Source organism: Hyperolius riggenbachi, chromosome 1 (genome assembly GCF_040937935.1).
Source record: "Hyperolius riggenbachi isolate aHypRig1 chromosome 1, aHypRig1.pri, whole genome shotgun sequence".
Lineage (NCBI taxonomy): Eukaryota > Metazoa > Chordata > Amphibia > Anura > Hyperoliidae > Hyperolius > Hyperolius riggenbachi.
Window position 1 is genome coordinate 420,012,864 of NC_090646.1, and position 24,778 is coordinate 420,037,641.

A 24,778-nucleotide genomic window follows, 5' to 3' on the forward strand; every position below is an offset into this window, starting at 1 on the left:
GCAATTCCCTTTTTCTTCCGAGTTTTCTCCTATTAGATAATTTTTCATCTTCTATTTAAAACAATTTTTCAGCACTTTTCAACTGAACAGTACTGAAAAGTTGTTGATAAAGTACTATCAAAAACATTTTGAGTATTTTCTTGCTTTCTATTGCTTCAAAAGGCATTTTATTGACAAATTTAAAAATATCACTAAGGAGAAAATTCAGGAGAAAAAGATAATTGCATATGGGCCTTTCTCTCTCTTTTCTCTCACTCTCTTCTCTCTCTCCTCTTTTCTCTCTCTCCCTCTCCTCTCTCTCTCTTCTCTCTCTCCCCTTGATAGCGCCTGCATGGTAATTTGCTAACCTTTTAGGAATCCTGTCAATACAAAAGGTGAATGTTTTAAAGAAAATAAACTGATGAGAAAAACAATTGTATCCATCCTCCTTCTCCTAAAAATGACTTTTTTTTAGGTATCCCACAGTTTTATTTTATATTTAAATCTAGTTTTTACGTTTTTACTGTTTCATTGTCTCTGCTCAATGACACCTTCATTGAAGTATGCTAGAGCTCAAATCTATGAATTATTGACCCTTTTAATCTCTTTCCTGCTCTCAGAAGCCATTTACTGACAGGAAAGTATTTTATGGCTATAATTACAAACCAGTGAGGGTTATGCTATAGTCTGACCCAGTCCAACCCAGACAGAAACTTGTCACTTGCATACCTGATTTATAATTCTTTCAGGCAGAGAAAGAAAAAAAGCAACACAGCCTAGTTATTTGTGTGCTTGGCACTATACATACACATGTCTAACTCATCATGTCACATGTCACCTCGGTTGTCCTTTAAATCCAATCTAGGTTTGTTAAATAAAATGTAGCATCCCCAATGGATATGCTTGGAGATGCCTTGGTAACTCAAGAGGTGCTTGGAAATGCCGTAGTAAATTAGGCCCATAGTGCCATTACAGGTGTCCCACAATCATATGAAAAAGCAGAAGCAGCTAGGTCGTTTTCATTCGTCCTTCCTACAATTACAGCCTGGATTTAAAATCTAATACTGTATTAGTAAATGCTTACCATCATATTGTTTAAATCCTCTTTCATCTGTTTCCACTTCTGATTCAGGCTATATCAAAATATATAACAATTGATAATCATAAATATTAGTGCAACTTGTTGTTTTGAGTTAGATAACTGTATTTGTGTTAGTAGCTTTAAAGAAAAGTACAGTAGATGATACTCTTGCTACCTGCACTTACAATTGATTTACAGTATAGGAAATAAGAATGCATTAAACTACTGCTAAGGCTTGTTTTCAGAGGATGTCTTATATTTTTGGCACAGCTCCCTGCAGGGGTATAACTAGGACCCACCGGGCCCCCCTGCAGAAATTCTGATTGCCCCCCCCCCCTCTGGGGCCCGCTCAGGACCATTTTGGGGGCTGAAGGGGTCGCAGCATGAGGGGAAAGCCATGCTGCACATCGGTGGGGAGGGGGGATGCCCCCCCTCACCTCGGGCTCTCCCCTCTGCACTCCCCTCCAGCATCAATAAGTGTGTGTATCTAGACGGCGGGTAGCCGCAGATCCACATACCTTCCTTGCGTTCCAGCACGGATGTTTCTCTCTTTAGTGTCTGACGCTACTTCCTGTTTTTACAGGAAATCGCGTCACAGGCTAGAGAGAGGAATATCCACGTAGGAACGCAGGAAGGTATGTAGATCTGCCGCTACCCACCGTCTAGACACACACACACTCATTGATGCTGAGGGGAGAGCCCGAGGTGAGGGAGGGGGGGACCGTCCCCCCCCCTCCCCGCCGATGTGCAGCATGGCTTTCCCCTCATGCTGCAACCCCTCCAGCCCCCCAAAACGGCCCTGAGCGGGCCCCAGGGGGTGCAGCCCCTTTTGTTACACCAGTGTCTCCCTGCTGTGCAATATACAGTACTGATAGGTGATAAGGTAACGGTAATGGATCCCATCGGCTATTTGCGCCTGATCCCGAGCCGAGAGCTGCTACTGCACCTGTGCTGGAGCCGGGTAAGGTAAATATTGCAGGCACTACTGTGCCTGCACCACAGCCAGCCACAGCCTGACAAATTGTCGGCTTGGCTTATGAGGGGCACAGCGAGACCACCGTGGGACGGGGGAAGCCTTGTTAGGATCCCGAGGTAAGTACCCCTTAGGGGCACTTTTTAAAGTTACAGAGTCTCTTTAATAAACATGCAGAATGACTGACCATAATAACCACTTGCAATGTAAGCATGTATCAACAGTATAGCAACAAAGTATAACACATATAACCAAACTGTACTTTTTTATACTTTATAACCAGTTGCATCAATACCTTGAAGTAGTCATCCTGTCTGATTAGGCTGCAGTTAGGAAGGATCTTCAGAAGTTTGTTAGCAAGAGTTGTTTTTCCACCATTTGTAACTCTGTTAACAAGAGAAATGACGTAATTGTTCTGACTGCTCACAAATTCTGAAAATAAAATAAGCAGTACAGTATGCTATGATTTACTGTACTGTTTATTTTATTTTTTAGAATGAGATGCAGGGTAGTGACACTGCTCTACATGAAGAAGGGGATTTACACATTTCAGCAAACATTTCCCATTTTAAACATGCCATTAGTTGTTGAGTAAATAAACTTACCCTCCAATTCCAACAATGAATATTTTCATAGCTGTTATTTCCTTAACTTTCTTTCTGGATTACAAAAGAACAAGTCTATGATAACCAGGTTAACCACTAATTTACATATATACGCAGATACTGTAATAGAAGCATTCATGTATATTCAGCACAAGCAATTTTGGTGAATGGTATCAGCTAAGTGATGCTGTTTTTGATGGCAGTTTCACCATTTTTTCATCATTTTTCGACTCAACACTTCTGTAACACAAACACGTGCCGTACACCCAACCACGCATTGGCATTAAGACAAATAGACAAGACAAATAGCATTTATATCGCGCTTTTCTCCTGGCGGACTCAAAGCGCCAGAGCAGCAGCCACTAGGGCGCTCTCTATAGGCAGTAGCAGTGTTAGGGAGACTTGCTTAAGGTCTCCTACTGAATAGGTGCAGCTTACTGAGCAGGCAGAGCCGAGATTCGAACCCAGGTCTCCTGTGTCAGAGGCACACTAATTGGTATTATTACTGATTTTTAAATTGAGCTCCTTCCATGCCCTAACCTAAACCTCCCTCCTGATCGTTATACTCTTCCTCACACTTTAAGTTAACCTCTAATGGTGCGAATACACGGGCGTACGAGAGGAATCGGCATGGGAGACTTCGGTGCAGAATACAGCAGGTATATGGCTGATCCTGCTGCTGCACAAGTACCGGCCGTGTTTAATACTATTCCCCCTCCAGGCCGCCATGGATGGTGGGGTATGATATAATTCGGCTTCCAGCAATTGCTGAAAGCCGGATTATTGTGTTTTAAAAGTAACTTCAGCTCCGTCTTCTGACGGCGCTGAAGTTACTCCCTGTGCGCTGGCTGCGCCCAAGTCTCCAGCGCTGGAATCACCGTGTTCGATACATGGTACAATAAAAACATTGGATTTTCTTGTTTTTTCAACCAAAACGATCAAATCAAATGAAAGTTGAAAAGAATATTTTTTTTTTATCAAGAAAAACGAACAATTATCATGTTTTTTCTATAAAAATCCATTCAGACATGTTGGAAAAATATATTTGATCTCACAGAATAATCAAACTAAATTGTCTAATCGAAAAAAATGAAAAATTGTACCATGTATGGGCACCTTTACATAAACATTAGCCCCTTCTTGATGCCTAAGCTTAATTTTACCTTCCACCCTCACTCTTATCCACAACCTCCCAATCCTTTGTGTCTTTACAACAGAGGAGCTATAAGAACTTACGAAAGTGTCAGAAGTGTCAAACTTGCATGTATATAACCATTCCTCCTTATATACAGTATTTTCTTATTTGCTTCTGTGATCCAAAGTACATCTATTATTCATTTAAATCCAGTCCTCAGTGTGGTATGACCACCAAGAGCAGGAGACCCAGCAGAGGAGACAAGCAATGAGTAAAGAGCAGCCACATGGAGACACTTTAGCGAAACTCACCATAGACTCCAGCGGCCTTCTTAGAGGACATAGCTGTAAGTGAGTGAATCACTAGCATCACCTTAGTAAGGACATGTCACAGCAGGAGCACTGCTGAGTGTCACCTTTAGGCCCACAGAAACCGGTAGAGGGGCAACACACTGTCCATGCATGAAGCTGAAGCTGCCATCCAAGTTAATACAAATTCCAATTTATTTGGTTTATATTGTTATGTGTTATTTAAATGGAACCTGAAGTGAGAGAGCTATGGTGGCTGCAGTATTTATTTCCTTTTAAACAATACCAGTTGCCTGGCAGTCCTGCTGATCTTACTGGCTTCAACAATGTCTGAATAACACAACTGAAACAAGCATGCAGGTGATGCTGGGACATTTTGTTAGAAACATCTATTCTGTAAGTATTAAGGTTCATACACACCTACCAACTATCTGTCCAACTTGTCTATTAAGCCCCATTCACACGCTCAACAGCGGTCTTTTATGCAGCACAATTGTCAAACAGCTTTTGTTGTGAAACATGTTGCAACAACTAAAAAAAGTATTTTGCTACAATTGGATTGACTTTTTATCAGTCTTATCAGCTGTTTGAACAATAGAAAAATACTTTTTTTAGTTGTTTCAACTTGTTTCACAACAAAAGTTGTATGGGGCTTAACAGACAAGTTTGATAGATTGTTGGACAGATAGTTGGTAGGTGTGTATGAACTGGCAGAGTATCAGCATGACAGCTGGACAGTTTGCATTGTTTTAAAGAACTGCGTACACAAAGGCAGTCCAGGCACTGTCCCTTTAACCGCTTTTATTCTTTTGCTCAGACCAAGTTGGTAACAATAAACAACTTCACATACAGTCTATGCATGATACATCAAACCTGCATTGGTTGGTGGTGATGGGGTGAGAGGAAGATCGGTGACCAAGGGAAGACAACAACCGTTTTATGCCGGTGTGGCGCTTGCTCGTGTGCTTTGTTCTCGGATCCGAGAACAAAGCACGTGAGCAAGCGTCACACTGGCGCGAAACGGCTGTTGTGCCGTTCTGTCTTCCCCTGGTCACTGATCTTCCACTCACCCCATCACCACCAACCAATGCAGGTTTGATGTATCATGCATAGACTGTATGTGAAGTTGTTTATTGTTACCAACTTGGTCTGAGCAAAAGAATAAAAGTGTTTAACCACTTCACCACTGAGGGGTTTTACCCCTTGAACACCAGAGCAATTTTCACCTTTTTAGCGCTCCTTCCATTCATTCCTCTATAACTTTATTATTACTTATCACAATGAAATGAACTATATCTTGTTTTTTTCGCCACCAATTAGGCTTTGTTTAGGTGGGACATTATGCCAAGAATTATTTTATTGTAAATGTGTTTTAATGGGAAAATAGGAAAAAATGTGGGAAAAATTATTATTTTTCAGTTTTCGGCCATTATAGTTTTTAAATAATGCATGCTACTGTAATTAAAACCCATGAAATGTATTTGCCCATTTGTCCCGGTTATAAAACCATTTAAATGATGTCCCTATCACAATGTTTGGCGCCAATATTTTATTTGGAAATAAAGGTGCATTTTTTTCAGTTTTGCATCCATCCCTAATTACAAGCCCGTAGTTTATAAAGTAACAGTGTTGTACCCTCCTGACATAAATATTCAAAAAGTTCAGTCCCTAAGGTAACTATTTATGTTGTTTTTTTTATTGTTTTTTTTTTTTTTTTTTAATTACAAAAAAAAAAAATTGGGGAGTGTGGGAGGTAATGAGTTAATTTATTGTGTAAAAGTAATGTATTTGTATATGTAAAATGCTTTAGGGTGTAGTTTTACAGTGAGTTTGTCCGGAAGGACGCTTACAGGAAGCAGTACGAGGCTGGGAAAATCACAAAGAAGCAGCAGATCATTGCGGGGGCTTAGATCAACGAACGGGAATGGATTTTCCTGTTCATTGATCTCCGGGCAAGCGGCGTGCACGAGCGGCGGGAGCGCGCACGAGCGGCGGGAGCGCGGACAGCGGCGGTACGGAGAAATTCGGAGAAATTCGTACAGCGGGGGGTATAGTGGTTAAAGGGGCAGTGCCTGGACTGCCTTTGTGTACGCAATTGAAATAGTATGTTTTCCACATGTTCTTCTGGATGCATGCCCCAATGACACAGACCAATGCATATGTATGAAAGGGTGAAGAGTTGGTGAGAACATAATTTGGCAAATATGCAGGTATTACCTTCTGTCCCCCACTTCCGGGTGCCGGGTATCCCTTCCTCTAGTGTACTGATTGTTTTAAAGAATCCTGAAGTACAAGATCTATGGAGGCTGCTATATTTATTTCCTTTTAGACAATCCCAGTTGCCTGACAGCCCTGCTGATCTTTCTGGTCAGTAGGGTTTAAATTACACACCTGTAACAAGCATGCAGCTAATCTTGTCAGATTTGTCATAGACATCTGATGTGCATGCTTGTTCAGGGTCAATGGCTTAAAGTATAATGCTAGGTACACACGATACAATTTTCAGACAGATTTACTGACAGATCGATCATTTCTGACTGGTCCGATCTGATTTCCGATCGATTTTCCCTTTACTTCTATGGAAAATCGATCAGAAATCAGATCAGACCTGTTGGAAATAATCGATCTGACAGTAAATCTGTCAGAAAATTGTATCGTGTGTACCTAGCATTGGTGGCAGAGGGTCAGCAGGATTTCAGGCAATGTGCATTATTTAAAAGGAAATAAACATGTCAGGCTCCATATCTTTTTCACCTTGGGTTCCCTTTAAAACTAAAACAAATGTCAGTCTCCATATACCTCATACTTCAAATTTCTTTTTAAAAATCTTTTCTCAGTAAAAAAAAAAAAAAAAAAAAAAAAAATTCCCTTGCAATTAATCACATTTACCTGTATATTCTTCTGCATTTGTCAAAGAACGGCAGACAAATTTCTTCCCTTTTAATCTTCAATAAAGCTACAAAATAATAAACAAGAATTGTACATTTAAAACAAATGTGTGCTAAACGTTTAAACACAGAATGAGTTAAATTGCACAGTTCTACTTACAAGCAGCATAAGTTTCAGACAAGTCCTGGTAATCCTTCTCCAATGTTGTAAGCTAGTAATTTCTCAATGTTCTGCAAACGAAGCAGATTGTAAAACACAGACGTAAGAGCCTCCCAACTGTTGCTGAGTCAGGCATTTTACAGATATAAGAGCAAAGAATGTGGAATCCAGATAAAGACCAATTGTCGTATTTAGTTTGTGCACAAGCAGGATGAGTACCGCAAGTTTCTTGTTCAGCAGTTCTACTTCTGGCAACAACCCTTCCAATTTACCATCAAAGCAAATCTGCAAGACTAAAGAATTCCATGCAAAAGAAGAACTGCCACAGAATTTAAGTGTTCTCATATGATTTAAAAATAAAACAACTCTTATAGCAAACTTGTGTAAAAAAACAGCTTAATAAACTGAATGTACGCACAGATGTAATGAGTGATAATAAGCACATCTACTATGTGTGTTCTTATTTTTGGTATTCTGATTGTCTAATTTATGTTTGCCATCTTTCAAGGGGGAACAGAAAGTCTGTGGCTCTGTGCGCTCCATTTGCCTTCCTCAGTGTGTGTGAGATTAACTATTGGTTCCCTTAAAATATTTGCCCTGCTTCCAACTGTGAATTTTACAGCATTTATTTGCAACTAAAAAATAAATATGACCGTTTGCAATGACTTCCCATTCTGCAGGCACTGCGCTGAAATTTTATTTTACTCGTGCCGCGGTCAGAGTGGTGCAACGAACACTTTGTAACGTGGCTTATTGCACTGCAATCCATCACCTGTTTACAGTGTGTGTGTGGGGGGGGGGGGAGGGTGTTGTGGTATAACAGGTTGCGGTATGGTAATGCACTGCATGCATTCCGTTACCAGTAAATGCGCGCCAACAATAGCTGTGAAGCATACTTTTCAGGGACTGTATGCTTCACTGTGAACGTGGCATCACAGGAAGAGCTGTTTCAGGTCGATTGAATACTAGTGCCCACAAATCTTGACACTTATATCACATGATTAGAGGCGATGACACTGGTCCATATGTTAAACAGAAAGATGCAGGCACAATTAACAATTCAAGCATAAGAACAATTTTAGAGTAAAAAAAAATTACATTGAGGTCAGATACAGTCAATCAATCATAACATGGCAAAATGCATACTATTTTCACAGGTTTGCTTTACTTCACAGATCAGCACCTGGGTTATTTCTCCATGTCATGCAGGACGTTTTTTTTATAAAATGTATTCAACAGGGTCGGATTTACCATAAGGCACTGTAGGCACTTGCCTACAGGCGCCCGAAGATGGAAAGGCGGCTCAGCCCCTCCCAAGTGCCTCACTCCAGCCTTACGCATGCAGAGTCCCGAGAGGAGTGTAAATGCGAGATTACTAACCCAGGTTGGGGACACCTGTAGCTAGTTAATGGTCGCATTTACAGTGGGACGTTATGGTCGCATGTTATAAAGTCTTATAACGCAGTTTACCGCACTGCAATGCTAATCCTATGGGCCGTTCACAGTGCACCGTTAAAGTCTCATAAAAAAAATATATGTTGTGTTGCGGTAACTCAGTGCTTGCAGTGTGTTACCTCTTCTTAACGCAGACACGTTGCAACTTTAATGTCGCATCAAACCGCAACATCCCACTGTGAATACAGCCCATACCGAGTATAGCTCTGGCTAATTAATACTAAGGGGCATCTGTAGCTAGGGAAGGGAAGTAAGGGAGAAGTGACAGCTGGGACAGCCAGCACACTTGCTGTGCATTTCGGCTGGTGTTTGTAGGTTCATGGATGACGGAATCTAGGGTGCCTGAGATATTTGTGCCTATAGGCCCCTGTGATGTAAATCCAGGCCTGGTATTCAATTACAAAGCGACAGAGATCATTCACTGGGACCATCATCTGGCCCGGCTCAGGAGTTCCCTCTGCTGGTGAGTGAACAAACTGCCTTTATGGCTTTGCTAATGGTAAAATGCGTAAAATTATGTCTGGAAATAGAAAAAGTAGGTTACCTGTTCAACGATGGATCCTGGAGCTTGGCTGAGAGTTCATCCAATTCCACATTTATTATATTTTGAATTTATAGAGCGCCATCATCTTCTGTGGCTCTGAATATGAGTAGCTTCAATATATTTGCATGATATTACCTTGGATATCTCATCTGCAATTTACAAAATAGACATGGTGAACACTACCTGGTGCTGCATGTACCTTTTCAGCGTGTACCCCCCAAAAATATTAAATCAATTATAGCAACAGAGAACTTGTATATTTCAATGCATATTAATATGTAGTACATTGTTAGGCATAACTATTGCCACTCTGAAGGATTCAGACTATAGGCAACAACTATCTCCCAAGATAATCTTTCACAATTGCGTAGGTTAAGACTACCGTATATCCTCGAATATAAGTCGACCTTGTATATAAGTTGACTCCAATATTAGACCCTCTAAAGCTGGATTTTTTTATTGACTCAAGTACAAGTCGCCTTGGGACCGTTATGCGGGTCGTTCCTCAGCTCTCTGGCGTCCACAACCTCAACAATCTCCTTAATAGAGCAGGAGAACTTCCAATAAAAAATCTTGCCCCAAGAACCTGAAATAAAAAGGCTCACCATAGCGTAATACTGTTAATAAAATTTATTACAAATAAAAATCTATTGCACTCACATGTCCTTTGTTGCATAAAAACGCTCAGAGTGATTTATTACACGGGCTCTCCCCTGTATGTTGGCCTTTGGGTGGGCTAGCCTACTGATCTCCTAGGCTCCCCGAATCCAATGTCCCACTGCCGCGCGCACAGCAAGAACCTCGGTACCAGGCGCCGATAACAACCCTCCACATGTATCTTCTACAGCGTGATCAGGCTCTGCCCCAGGTGGGACATTGGAATCTCACTGTGGCCATCTTCTGGCCAAATAGTAAACTACATCTACATACATTTTTTAGTACAAGAAACACACATTATTACATTTAAAATTAACTGTTTATTTTCCATACCAAAAATTACCCAAATTAAATTTTTAATGAAAAAAAATTACAATGAAAAAACAAAAACAAAAAAAAAAACAAATAGTTACTTAAGGGTCTGAACTTTTTAAATATGCATGTGAAGAGTGTATATTAAGACCATTTTTTTTAAATTATAAGCCTGTAAATAATGATGGACGCAAAATTGAAAAAATACACCTTTATTTCCAAATAAAATATTGGTGCCACACATTGTAATAGGGACAAAATTTAAATAGTGTAATAACCGAGAGAAATGGGCAAATAAAATACATGTTTTAATCAGCACATCACGAAGCAAATGTATTGATAGTCCTAAGTGGCTATCACATTAAACGCAGTGCGGTGCGAAAGCTTAACGCAGTGGTGGCACTTGCATTACAGGGTAATGTATGAGTTCACATTGTCAGTGAGGCAAACTTCCATGGTACTGCATGCCTCACTGTATGGTCGCATCTCAACGATAACGTGCAGTGCAAGTTTTCTGAATCGCTCCATGCAATATAAGAATAATCGCATCGCAACATACTGCTGATAGAATGCAAGGAGCCTAAGACTGGGAAAAACACATCTAATAATAATAATCCAAACATTTGTATAGCACTTTTCTCCTTTCGGACTCAAATCACTCAAGAGTATTAGGTGGATATATATACCGTATTTTTCAGACTATAAGACGCACTTTTTCTCCACCAAAAGTGGGGGGAAAAAGTCAGTGCGTCTTATAGTCCGAATGTACAGCCCAGTTTGTCCTCCATCCCCCTGTGTCTGACACCACCATCCCTGTGTGCGGTTTACCCGTGTCCCATGTCCTTATGTGCAGTGTCCCTATGTCCAATGTCCCCCTGTGTGCATTGTCCCATTTCTCTGTCCTGCTTTCGATGTCCCTGCATCTGATGTCCCCCTACGTCCGGGGTCCGTGTATCTGATGTCCCCCTGCATCTGGTGTCCCAATATCTGATTTCCCTGTGTCCGGTGTCCCTGCATCTGATGTCCCCATCCCTACGTTTGGTGTCCCCGTGTCATGCATACCATGTTTTTCTCCAACTCCTCAGGCTGTAGCGAGCAGCTCCGATGATGGAAGTAGCCATCGACCAATCAGGAGGGGAGCGCTGCACCAGACCGCCAATTGCAGCGCTCACTTCTCCTGCTTCTTTCTTTTTACAGGGCCGGTAGTCCCGCGGGCCAGATCATTCGGGGCCAATCACAGCACAACGTGGGTGGAGCTTTATCCAGCCTCTGTACACTGTGTCAACACGGATTTCCACCATGCGGATTTAGCGTGCATCTGCCGCTAATCTAGCGCTGCCAGCCTGCCACGCTGTGTTGCTGCACATGGTGGGTAGCGGCAGATGCCGAATTGACTGTTCCTGCCACCAGAAACAGTGAGCCCTGTAATTTGCGGTCTGGGGCAGCGCCCCCACCTGATTAGTCGATGGTTACTTATCAACCTGAGAAGTCGGCGAGAAGCTATGGTATGCAGGACACAGGGGGACACTAAAAGCAGGGATGGGGACACAGCACACAGGGACACCACACACAGGCATGTGACACAGGGGGACACCACACACAGACATGTGACACAAGGGAACACCACACACAGGCATGTGACACGGGGACACCACACACAGGCATGTGACACAGGGGGACACCACACACAGGCATGTGACACGGGGACACCACACACATGGATGGGACATGGGGACACCGCACACATGGATGGGACACCACACACAGGGATCGGGCACAGGGGGACACTGCACACATGGTGGAGACACCACACACATGGATGGGACACAGGGGGACACCGCACACATGGATGGGACAAAGGGGGACACCGCACACATGGATGGGACACCACACACAGAGATAGGGCAGAGGGGGACACTGCACACAGGGATGGGACACAGAGGGACACTGCACACATGGATGGGACACAGGGGGACACCGCACACAGGGATAGGGCACAGGGGGACACTGCACATAGGGATGGGACACAGGGGGACACTGCACACAAGGTTGGGACACCGCACACAGAGATCGGGCACAGGGGGACACTGCACACAGGGATAGGGCACAGGGGGACACTGCACACAGGGATGGGACACAGGGGGACACTGCATACAGGGATGGGACACAGGGGGACACTGCACCCAAGGTTAGGACACAGCACACAGGGATAGGGCACAGTGGGGCACTGCACACAAGGTTGGGACACAGTACACAGGGATAGGGCACAGTGGGGCACTGCACACAAGGTTGGGACACAGTACACAGGGATAGGGCACAGTGGGGCACTGCACACAAGGTTGGGACACAGTACACAGGGATAGGGCACAGGGGGATACTCCATACAGAGATGACACAGAGGGACACTGCACACAAGAATGGGACACAGGGGGACACCACACACAGGGAGAGAACACAGTGGGGCACTGCACAAAGGGATGGGACAACTCACACAGGGACGGGCACACGGACAGGGACACGGGAACACCAGAGGACACGGGGATAGAGGATGACACGGGGGACAACAGAGGACAAGGGGACAGAGGAGGACATGAGGCACAAGAGAAACATAATTGGGTGGAGGTCCATAAGATGTCGCTGCACTGTGGATGCACCAGGTTTAGTATATAATTTTTTTTTGCCTGTTTTTTGTCCTCTAAGCCTAGGTGCGTCTTATAGTCCGGTGCGTCTTATAGTATGTATGTGTGTATATATATATATATATATATATATATATATATATATATATATATATATATATATATATATATATATACTGTATACACTGTCCAATAAAATAGCAGCCGTCGGGACTGCCTACTATAGAAACTGCTGCTATAAATATAGCCGCTATAATGGTGCCCGTTATTTTATAGGGCAACTCTGGCGCCCAGATTTACTGTTATAGCTGCTATTAGCAGCGTTTTACATAGGAGCCTAGGGGCTTGATTCACAAAGCGGTGCTAACCTACTTAGCACGTCTAAAGTCTTTAGACGCGCTAACCAGGGTGCTAAGTAGGTTAGCACCGGATTTCTCAATCAGATCGCACGCTAACTTTGCGCACATAAAGTTTTACGCGCGCAAAGTTTTACGCGCGCTAAGTCCCATAGGCTTTAATGGGCACTTCGCGCGGAGCGCCCTGCGCTCTGTGCAGTACGCGCGTAAAGTTTTACGCGCATAAAGTTTTGCGCGCGTAAAGTTTTATGCGCGATAAGCTTGTTTAGACGTGCTAAGGGGGTTTTCACAGGCGTGCTAACAGTTGGCACCGCTTTGTGAATCAAGCCCCATGACGGCACCCATTAGTGTTATGGATAGATTGGGGAGGATTAGTGTCAGGCGTCTGTGTGGAATGGCTGGGGTTAGGTATAGATAGGGGAAAGTTAGTGTTAAGCATAAACAGGGCTATCAATAATTCCACCATGAAGAAAGATTGGCGCAAAAATGACGGTAATGGGCATGAAATAATAGTAATAAAATATCTGTAATTTTACCGATATCCTATTATCCCCTATAGTAGAATATCAGTAATGTAACCGATATTCTGCTATCACCCACCTTACCCTAACTCACCTGAACCCTCCGCTAATTAGGCCTTACCCTAACCACCTCTCAATTACTCCTAACCCTAACCATCCACAACCTACTCCTAACACTAACCAGTCCCTATCTAAAAGAAATACAAAAAAGCCATAGGCGCACTTTGAGAATAATGGATTGCTGTGCATGCAGTTTGTTATCAAATGACCTATATGTGACCTCATTTTAATCATAATGAGTTGTAGAATTAATTTTGATGTGTTTTATAGCTTGAGCCACTAGCACATAAAAAATAGGTAGGGACAAGCTCAATCCATTATGAAAAAAAATGTCATCTTCAAAATTATGATCAAACTTGGGAAAGTTTCCGCAAAACTACATGAGTTATTAGCTTACAAAATACCCACTTCTGAATAGCCCTGGTTGTTAACTTTCCAAAATGGTGACATTTGTGGCCCTTTTCTGATGTCCTGACTCTTCTGGAGCAATGCAAACAAAGAATGGCGATGTAACAATTAGTGCAAAAAAATGGCTTGCAAAAACACCATAGGCCCACCTTGAGAATAATGGATTGCTGTGCATCCAGTTTGTTATCAAATTACGTATATATGTGATCTCAATTTAATCATAATGAGTTGTAGAATACATTTTGATGTGTCTTATATCTTGAACCCCTGTCACATAAAAAATAGGTAGTGACAAACTCAATCCATTATGAAAAAAAATGTAATTTTAAAAGGCATGGTTAACCTCCTTGCCGGTTTTCCCGACCTGAGCTCGGGTAGAAAAAATTAGCGGTGATCCCGAGCTCAGGTCGGGGTAGGCATTGCAGAGCTTTACTTGTAGTTGTGGAGTCCCGCGCGCGATCTCGCTGCGCAGCGGGACTCCAGCCTCTCTCCCCGGCAGTGTGGGGTCTTTCCCTGGCCGCCGGGATCCCCCATGTCCCCGCTATTCTTCCGGGGACCCGGCAGCCAGTTGGAGCAGCGGAGCCGTGGTGGTGGCAGCAGAGCGGTGGTGGCAGCGTGACGTCATCGGGGGCGGGGCTAATATTGAAAATGAACTTCTCTATATTAGAGAAATAAAGAGAAGTTCGTTTATATGTATATTAGCGCCATCTTGTGGGCAAAGAGAAAACTGCAGCACAGGAGCCCAGGAAGGTACATTTTTTTTTTATTTTGCTGCAGATCTCCCTGCCAGAATGATTTTTTTCAGGTTTTAGGGTCTGAAAGAGTGGAAAAAAATTGCACCGCTTTTAGACCCTAAAATCTGGAAAGAATCAGACCGCCAAGGAGGTTAAACGTGGGAACATTTCAGCAAAATTACACAAGTCGGTAGCTTACAAAACACCCACTTTTGAATAGCCCTGGTTGCTAGCTGTCTGCTGTCCAGACTCTTCTGGGGCTATGCAAACAAAGTATGGCGCTAAAATACATGAATCGTTACCCTAGGGACTCAGCTTTTTTTTTTTTAATATGTATGCCATGAGGGCATGTTACTGTTATTTTTGCAAATTAGGGCTTGTAATTATTGCTAGGGTACAATGTGAAAACAAGAAACCCAACTCAGAAAAAATACTCCTTTACTTCCAAATAATATATTATCCACATACATTTCAATAGGGACTTAATTTAAATGTTGGGATTACCAGGACAAATTGTCAAATTAAATGTGTGTGTTTTATCTAGAATACCATTTTTTTCATTTTAAAACTGTAGGGGATTGAATTGGAGAAAAAGTGTGTTTTTTTCCCCTCATTTTTCCCTTTAAAATGCATAGAAAATAAAGTAATTACTTAAAACAAATACCACTCCCAAAAATCCTAATTGGTGGCAAAAAAAAACAAGATATAGATCATTTAGATGTGATGAGTAGTGATACAGTTATTGACAAATGAATGGGAGGAGCGCTGAAATGTGAAAATTGCTCGGATGCATAAGTTGAAAAAACACTGGAGGCTGAAGTGGAGATATACTGTATATATATATTGATTCCGTCAGCAGACTGGAAATGGTCTGATGCATACTTTCCCCATCCCAATTGGTGTTCTGGGATTCCAGTGCTCATGGAAATATGATGGTGGGTGGGGATGGGTGGGTGGGGATAACTTATTGGGTGTGAGTTGGGATGGGTCGCTGGAATGCAAGGATAAATGAAACCTTTTACAGTCTCGCTGTCAGAAAGCTGTTCTTGAAAATTATTACAGATTATTCAGATCTATCATACAAAAAAATTGCAGAAACAGGATAAACATGTTTCCTAATAATTTACTGTCTGAGTTAATGCACTGATTATATATTCTGAGTGAAAAAAAAATCACTTTGTTTTTTGAGGGTTTATCTGGCTTCATTTTCATTAAAAAAAATCACACTTTCACTAAAAGCTTTCTGTGATATTTGTTCTAACGAACCCTAAGTTCAGGAGGAGCTGTTTTTTTCATATGCATTTCATAGTACATTATTTTAAATTAAAGCGAATCTGAAGCCTACATAAAATACAAAAAAACAGATTCTTACCTAAGGATAGGGAAGGCTCTAGGGTCCTATATGCGTACGAGAGAAATCGCCGCCGGGAGACTTGGGCACAGGATACAGCCGATATACGGCTTACCCCGCTCCTGCACAAGTCCCGGTGGCATTAAATACTATTCCCCCTCCAGGTCCACGTGGATAGTGGGGAATGATGTAATTGCTGGCAGCTGAATTATAGTGTTTTAAATGTAACTTCAGCTCCGTCTTCTGATGGCGCTGAAGTTACTCACTGAGCGCCACTATAGCCATAATTCCTATTTCGGTCTATGGTGGCGCCAGCTGCGTCCAAATCTCCTGCACTCTAATTGATGTGCTCATCCTATAGAGCCTTCCCATTCCTCTCTTCATCCCCTCGTTCCCCTGCAGGCTTCTCTGATTGAATCTCCTGCCGCGGGAGTCTTTGGGAGCCCAAGTGGAAGAGAGCAGTCTTCAATCGATTGGCAGGAGACTGCTGATGGGGGAGCCAGCGCAGGTACAACAGAATGAGGTGAGGAACAGGAAGGCTCTATAGGACCCAGCGCCTTTCCCCTCCTCAGGTAAGTATCTGTTTTTATTTAGGCTTCAGACTCCCTTAATGTTTTTTTTTTGTAAACGAAACATTAAATCTGCTTCACCACGTCAAGTTCATAATTGACTGAAATGCGGACATCGGCAGCCATTTTTTTTGTAGCCCTGCTCTAACTACAGACAGAGTGGAGGCGGGGAGCAGCGGGGAGAGAAGAGTGACGTCAGCGTTGGAACGCGAGGAGCAGGTGAGTGAGCCTGCGGCCACTACAGCAGACTTCCTATACTGGGGCACCACCTATACCTGGCTACAGGCTACCAATACTGGGGCACCACCTATAAGTGGCTACCTAAACTGTGGCTGGCGCCACCTATACCTGGCTACTGGAGCACCATCTATACCTGGCTACCTATACTGAGGGCACCACCTTACCTGGCTACCTATTCTGGGGAACCACCTATACCTGGCTACCTATACTGGGGCACCTGCACCTGGCTAACCTATACTGGTGCACCACCTATACCAGGCTACCTATACTGGTGGCAACTATACCAGGCTACCTATACCGGGGCACCACCTATAGCTGGATACCTACACTGGAGGCACCTGTACCTGGCTAGCCTATACTGGGGCACTGCCTATACCAGGCTACCTATTCTGGGGGCAACTATACCAGGTTACCTATACTGGGGTACCACCTATACCAAGCTACCTATTCTGGGGACAACTATACCAGGCTACCTATACTGAGGCACCACGTATAGCTGGCTACCTATACTGGGGACACCTATGCCTGGATACCTATACTGGAGGCACAGGGAGTACAGAGATGAGACAGAGTGACATGAGCAGACACAGAGGGGCACAAAAAAGGCACAAATTGAGGTTACACAGAGGGGGACAAAAGAGGCACAAGGAGAATAGTGGGACAAAAGAGAATGGATTCAGGATAAGAACAGACCTACAGTCCCTACCTCATTTGTTAACCAGGAACTACCTGTATTTTGCTAGTATTTGGCATCTACCAGCCCCCTGCAGCCATCCTGTGCCCTCGCAGTCACCCACGGCGCCTCTGGTCCCCCGCTGCCAGCTAGTTTCGTTTTTGCCGACTCGGAGTCGGTGGGCCGCCATGCGTACGTTTGCACACATTCCTGCTGGTGCAGGAAACAATCTCGGACATTAACAAGTACAGGAGTGGCTGGATAGTGTAATGGTTAATGGCTCTGCCTCTGACACAGGAGACCTGGGTTCGAATCTTGGCTCTGCCTGTTCAGTAAGCCAGCACCTATTCAGTAGGAGACCTTGGGCAAGACTCCCTAACACTGCTACTGCCTATAGAGCGCGTCCTAGTGGCTGCAGCTCTGGCACTTTGAGTCCGCCAGGAGAAAAGCGCAATATAAATGTTCTGTGTTTTGTTTTACGCGTTGCGGTACAATGCGTAAAAATTTGTAACACCTACATTTTTACGCATTGAACCGCAACGCGCAAAAATTTACTTGTTAATGTCGGATATTGCTTCCTGCACCAGTGGAAATGCGTGCAAACGTACGCATGGCGGCCCGCCACCACTGAGTCGGCAAAAACGAAACTAGCTGGTGGCTGGGGACCGGAGGAGCCATGAGTGACTGCGAGGGCACAGGATGGCTGCAGGGGGCTGGTAGATGCCCCAGGTAAGTGAAACTCATTTTTTTTTTTTAAGGTTCCCTTTAAGAGAAATCTCTGGCCAAACTCATGATTTTTCTCAGGGCCCAGGGGTGCAAGCTTTGAGAGGCTAGAAGGAATATAATTACATAGGTATTCACAGTACTAGAATCCTAGCTGATGCACGAGTATGAATGACAATACTTACCGGTTTATAGGTGAAAATAAATGAATTCCTCGCCTAAATTCTTAGCATTAGTCAGACACGTGAAATGCCATAGTAATAAGCAGTAGTGTCAGAGCAAGGTGACAGGGCTTGTGTGTGTGCTCTGTCTGTGTGTATGGGTGCTGCTTGCGTGGATCAGGGTGGTGACAGGCGGGACTCCTCCTCCTCCTCCAGTCTCTCGGCATACTTCCTCATTCTCGGGACAAGGGACTGACAGGAGGCTATACTGAGTTGCACTCCGTGCTGCGGGCTCACAGGCTTGTCATTTTCCCTGCTGGAGACGTCCATACCAACCCTGCCTGTGCTGTGCTGGCTGTGAGGAGGACATTATAGCACTATGTCAAAGCCGCCACCTAAGCCCATGAAGCCAGGTAAGGGCCTGTCCTTGTCCCCTGCATGTTCCGGGACGCCTCCCTCCAGACAAGGCAAAGCTGCATTGCTGCACCCACCCAGGCTGTGTGATCATTGGAGTGATTGCTGCTCTCACCCAGGCAGTGTTATGGGGGGATTCCTGCACTCACCCATGAAGTGTTATCATAGGGGGGATTCTTACACTCACCCAGGCAGTGTGATTACAAGGGCGATTGCTGCACATACCCCCCCCCCCCCCCCTTCCCCAGACAGTGTGATCACAGGTGTGATTACTGCACCCACCCAAGCAGTGTGATCACAGGGGTGATTCTTCACTCACCCAGGCAATGTGATCATAGGGGTGATTGCTGCATTTACCCAGGCAGTATTGTCATAGGGGTGCTTGCTGCACTCACCCAGGAAGTGTTATCATAGGGGGGATTCCTGCACCCACCCAGGCAGTGTGATCGCAGGGGTGATTCTTCACTCACCCAGGCAATGTGATCATAGGGGTGATTGCTGCACTCACCCAGGAAGAGTTATCATAGGGGGGATTCCTGCGCCCACCCAGGCAGTGTGATCACAAGGGTGATTGCTGCACCGCCTCCTTCCCCCTCCCCCCCCCCCCCCCCCCTTCCCAGGCAGTGTTATCATAGGGGTTATTACTGCACCCACCCAGGCAGTGTTATCATAGGGGGGATTCCTGCGCCCACCCAGGCAGTGTGATCAGAAGGGTGATTGCTGCACCGCCTCCTTCCCCCCCCCCCCCCTTCCCAGGCAGTGTTATCATGGGTAATTCCTGCACCCACCAGGGGCATTGCAAACCACAATCACTACAGGCCGTTCCCACCGGCGCAGAGCTGTCTAGAAGGCACTGTAAATTTTCGGTCAGTCCAGTAATAAAAAAGTTTATTTTCTCTGTCCTGAGAGATTGACAACTAAGGGTGCAGAGAGAAAAAGCTTTCTGCTCTCTGCACAATTTTTCTAATGACTGCATCTGCTCAGCCACTGATAAGGAGACATACAAACTTTTCTAGACAAATTTGTATACAGTCCAGATTTAATGTGCAGCAGGGTCTTATGTACAGTGCCCTGCTGTGTACTGTAGTGATGCTGGAGGATCCTGTGGAATCAGTTTTGCTCTGCCAGAGGCAGTCAGAGTGAGTGTAATAAGAAGCTGGATACATTGGCAGCAGAGAGGCTACTCACCTGACTCTCAGCATTCCACTGATGAGATCTACCTTCAACTGGGGTTACCTCTAGCTACCTAATACTTAGGGTCACCTCTAGCTACTTAATACCGAGAGAACCTCTGGCTACCTAATACTAAATGGCACCTGTAGCTACCTATGACAGGCAAGGGAAGTGTGGGAAAAGTGACAGCTGGGACAGCCAGCACACTTGCGGTGCAGCTCAGTGGGGGTTTGTAGGTTCATGGAGGGTGAAGTCTGGGGTGCCAGGACATCTGTGCCTATAGGCTCCTGTGATGTAAATCCAGGCCTGAGAGCCAGTCTGTGATCTGTCCACACAGGAGCAACCTGCTAGCAAGGATTGAAGCGTACATCTGTAGTCATCTTTTCTTCCATGATAGCACCATCATACGGGCAATCTGCTCTGCTTAAAGGAGTTATCAGCCAAATTACCTTAAATGAGCTTTACTCACCTGGGGCTCTCTCCAGCCCCTTGCAGCCGATTGTCCCACGCCGACCGCTCCGCTCCCCGCTGCTGTCCCGGTCTCGCCGCTTGTTATTCAGGCCGACTGCGGGGTCGGCCTTACTGCAGCTGCAGGAAGCGCTGCTGTCAATCCCGCCACGTAGGCTGCGGCAAACTGCGCAGGCGCAGTAGTTCTGCACCTGCGCAGTTCGCTGCGACACATGTGGCTGTGACTGCAGCTGCAGTAAGGCCGACCCCGCAGTCGGCCTGAATAACAAGCGGCGAGACCGGGACAGCAGCGGGGAGCTGAGCGGTCGGCGTGGGACAATCGGCTGCAAGGGGCTGGAGAGATCCCCAGGTGAGTAAAGCTCATTTAAGGTAATTTGGCTGATAACTCCTTTAAGCAGAGCAGATTGCCCATATGATGGTGCTATCATGGAAGAAAAGATGACTACAGATGTACGCTTCAATCCTTGCTAGCAGGTTGCTCCTGTGTGGACAGATCACAGACTGGCTCTCAGGCCTGGATTTACATCACAGGAGCCTATAGGCACAGATGTCCTGGCACCCCAGACTTCACCCTCCATGAACCTACAAACCCCCACTGAACTACACCTCAAGTGTGCTGGCTGTGCTGGAGAAACCGAACCGAAGCTCAGGTTCAGAATCAAATACTTACCTAAGTAGAGGGAAGCCTATGGGTCCTAATGAGACATCTCAGTTTCTGCGTCCTACTGATCAGGACCCTGCTCCTATGCTGACTCAAGTGCAGCAGTGCCTACGCAGTAGCACAGCACCCCACGAGCCTGAGTGGCTCCAGCTTACTATGCAGGTGCGCAGTACAGTGGCACGCTTGCCTGAAGAGGAGCACAGCCCCATTCAGATTACCGACTATTCCTTCTGTTTTTGTTTGAGCAAAAATGGCTATTTAAAAATTATATTTACTGTAGTACATTTATTACAGTCTTTGTAAAAAATGTAAACATTGTTAAAATTGTAAACATTGTTAATTAAACCCTATTTCCTACAAGAATATCTTGTTGTAAGCTGTTTTTCCAAGATGTCAGGAAAACATTTGCTTTGTTGGCAAATTTGAGTATCTTTGTCAGTTAAAAAAAAAGTTTTGTTTTTTTTTAAGTTAGCAACACTGAGTAAAACACATTATGCAGCTCCAGTTGGTAGCTGTGGGACAGGGTCGTAAAAATAGACTTTGTGACCCCTGGTATCGTGAGGGAGGGGGGCTAAGGGCCCTGCTCCTGTGCTGCCATGCAGAGCGTGATGCCTTACCTACTTCCAGCAGCGGTACAGGAATTAGGAGGACCTGCCGTGCACCCTGTCACTTTGCTGTTCCTGTCACATGACGTTCAGAGATGGGAGCCGCAAGGTGATAAACTGCCCCGAACGGAGCTGCACCAAAGTGGGTGGGGGGGGGGGGGGGCTGGGAGGACTGGTAGGGTTTTTCTGGGGGGCCCGGTGCATAATAGTTATGCTTTTGGTGAGGGATGCAGAGTAGAATTGGAGACCAGATTCATCAATAGTACATAACAAAGTACACAGATTGTGCTAACACCCAGTCATTACACCCCCATCCATTTATCCTTTTAGTCATTGATTCCTCTGTTGCACTCTGCTTGCTCTGCACTAATTCTTGGATAACACCCAAAACTGACCAACTTCCCTCAAGGTTTCCACAGACAGAAGCATCACCCAGTATAACCTGCTGCATTATCCTGAGATTGTACAGTATAGAAAAATCATAGCTTGCCATCTGGACACAGATTCTTAGTTTCAGTCGGGCATTCTATATCCAAATCCTGCTTGAAGTTTTAAAAGTTAAATTTGACAAACTCATGGGAATGTAAGTACAGCTTTTGAAAAATGCTAATGCTGTATGCCTGGAGCATTTGGACGTACAATAATCTTTAAAAGTTCTAGTCGTCATAGACCCAGGAAAAACATTGTAATTTCTGATAATGTTTTGCATGATTGTCTGTCTGTCGGTAGGTATATCTGACTTTGTAGTAACCAAGCACATCTGTTTTATTTTCTGGAGAAAGGACACAAACGCTATCTGTTTCCCTGAGCAACTGCTCCACTTTTGCTTCCGTTGTGCAGGAGTGCAAGGTTGTTTTTTTTTTTTTTTTTTTTTTTTTTTTTTTTTTAGCTAAAATGGTTGGTTATTTTACAGCATATACAAGGTACTGAATATAACCAGGGCTGTGGAGTCGGTCCAAATATCCACCGACTCCGACTCCTCAGTTTAGGATTCCTCCGACTCCACGACTCCGACTTCTCTAATTTGCATATTACAATTTTGTTGATTAAAAGTATGTAACATGAAATTCGTCTCTTAACTGCCAACGCTTAGGAATTTTACAAGACAACTGAAGTGAGAAGGATATGTAGACTACTATATTTATTCCCTTTAGACTAAAGCTAGTCCTTGGTAAGAGTACTTGTAAAAGGTACAAACCGTAACAAAGAACATCTATCAGGCCCTAGGCAATGTAAGTGTGGGTACATGTAAGAATGATGTGCAGGTACTCTGCAGGGGAAGGAGGAGATTGTAAACAGACAACACCTCTGTGTTCAATGTGCACAGCATTCTCAGTTGATTCCCTGCAGCACTGTGGGGAGTGCATATGTAGAGTATAGTACTACTGTGTAACAAAGTAAACCTGAGGCAGATTAAATTAAAGTTTTATACATTCCTGGGGCTTCCTCCAGCCGCCTTCAGGATAATCAGTCCCTCGTTGTCCTCCTCCACCACCTGGATCTTCTGCTATGAGTCCAGGTACTTGAGCCAGTCAGGCGTAGTGCGCATGCACACACTCCGCCGCCAGGAGCATACTACACCTGTGTAGCACTATTGCGCAGGTGCAGAATGTTCCTGGCTTTGGGAGCTGCATGCGGCTGGACAGCGCTGACTGGCTGAATTACCAGGACTCATAGCAGAAGATCCGGGTGGTGGAGGACAGCGAGGGACTGATTAGCCTGAAGGGGGCTGGAGGAAGCCCCAGGTATGTATAAAACTTTACTTTTCATCCGTCTCAGTTACCCTTTAATTTGTAGTCACCAAACCAAATTTTAATAACATATCAAATTATTTGATTTCATGAGCAAAGGGAGTGCGTACATTTGCATAAATCAGCATCAATGCAGAATTATTTACATCTTGTTGACCATCTCTATTAGTGACACAGCTACACATCAGGCTTTATTCTTACAGCATAGATGTTATTTAGTATATATAAGAGATTCCTGTGTACACATCATATATACAGTCACAATCAGATATGTATATCTGACCTTAAAAATACGAGGACTGCTTTATTGAAGCAGCACAAGTAACTAATTTTGATTGGTTTATTTCATTTTTGTGGACCAAGCACAGCTATTACTGTATATATACATTATTTTTAATGACTATTATCTGAGAAATAGAACATTTTATCATATTTTCTATTTTAATTACAGTTACAAATTCATTAGGAGTGGGTGCATTTTTTTCCGACTCCGACTCCAGGCACCCAAAATTGCCCGACTCCACGACTCCGACTCCACGACTCCGACTCCACAGCCCTGAATATAACTAGTACTGTAGTACGGTGAGCTGTCTGTTGTATGTGTGCTTTTCTATTAACCCATACCTCAGACCTCGCTCTTCCTGTGTTAGACACATTTATGATGATGTTAGACTGCGCTAGGTAATGTTTGCAGTGTTTCATTTTCTTTTTTCAGCATGTTCAATGCATGGTTCTACCCAAATCATGATTCGCATTGATCAGGCTAGTGACATATTGGGGTTGATTCTTTAGTGCTCTTTCACTGGCCCAGTGAGGCATTTTACCGCAGCTTACCGCTATGCCAATGAAGGTCTATGGGTGCTTTCATGTGGTGTGCTGTGCTGGAAGTACCCTAACACGAGGGCTGCTGTACACACACTAGAATAATTATCCGTGTAAACATATTTCAGGTGCTACCTGTACTGTGAGTGACAGGAGTGTTATTAGGACTTACATCTACTAGACTTCCCCTTGCACATTACGCAATGATTGTGGTACTGCGCACTGGACTATATGGTCCCATTGGATCACTATGACATGTGAGACCTCTTTTAGGGCACATCATCTGATAACTGTATTCCAAAGGCTGACACTTGATTTTTCCTTTTTGCAACTGGCAAAATCAACGTCGGCC

General features: G+C 44.3%; 2 protein-coding genes across 5 annotated transcripts in view; one reads left to right on the forward strand and one right to left on the reverse strand.

The window, feature by feature from the left end:
* The window catches only part of NMRK1 (nicotinamide riboside kinase 1), a 39,739-nt gene extending 21,015 nt beyond the window's left edge, over window positions 1-18,724 (reverse strand). For 2 of the 3 annotated variants that reach the window (XM_068236597.1, XM_068236588.1), the window contains exons 1-7: window positions 18,557-18,723; window positions 9,129-9,277; window positions 7,130-7,200; window positions 6,971-7,037; window positions 2,639-2,692; window positions 2,329-2,419; window positions 1,064-1,112 (exon numbers count right to left, since the gene is read on the reverse strand). In XM_068236597.1, coding sequence (XP_068092698.1) covers window positions 1,064-1,112; window positions 2,329-2,419; window positions 2,639-2,667 — 169 coding nt within the window. In that variant the 5' untranslated portion in view covers window positions 2,668-2,692; window positions 6,971-7,037; window positions 7,130-7,200; window positions 9,129-9,277; window positions 18,557-18,723. Of the gene's footprint in view, window positions 1-1,063; window positions 1,113-2,328; window positions 2,420-2,638; window positions 2,693-6,970; window positions 7,038-7,129; window positions 7,201-9,128; window positions 9,278-18,556 lie in introns of all 3 variants that reach the window. The other variant, XM_068236607.1, reaches the window with a different exon arrangement.
* Window positions 18,725-18,752: 28 nt separating this feature from the next.
* OSTF1 (osteoclast stimulating factor 1) overlaps window positions 18,753-24,778 on the forward strand; it is a 54,005-nt gene continuing 47,979 nt past the window's right edge. For both annotated transcript variants that reach the window (XM_068236567.1, XM_068236576.1), the window contains exon 1: window positions 18,753-18,945. In XM_068236567.1, the coding sequence (XP_068092668.1) occupies window positions 18,912-18,945 (34 nt within the window). In that variant the 5' untranslated portion in view covers window positions 18,753-18,911. The remainder of the gene's footprint in view (window positions 18,946-24,778) is intronic.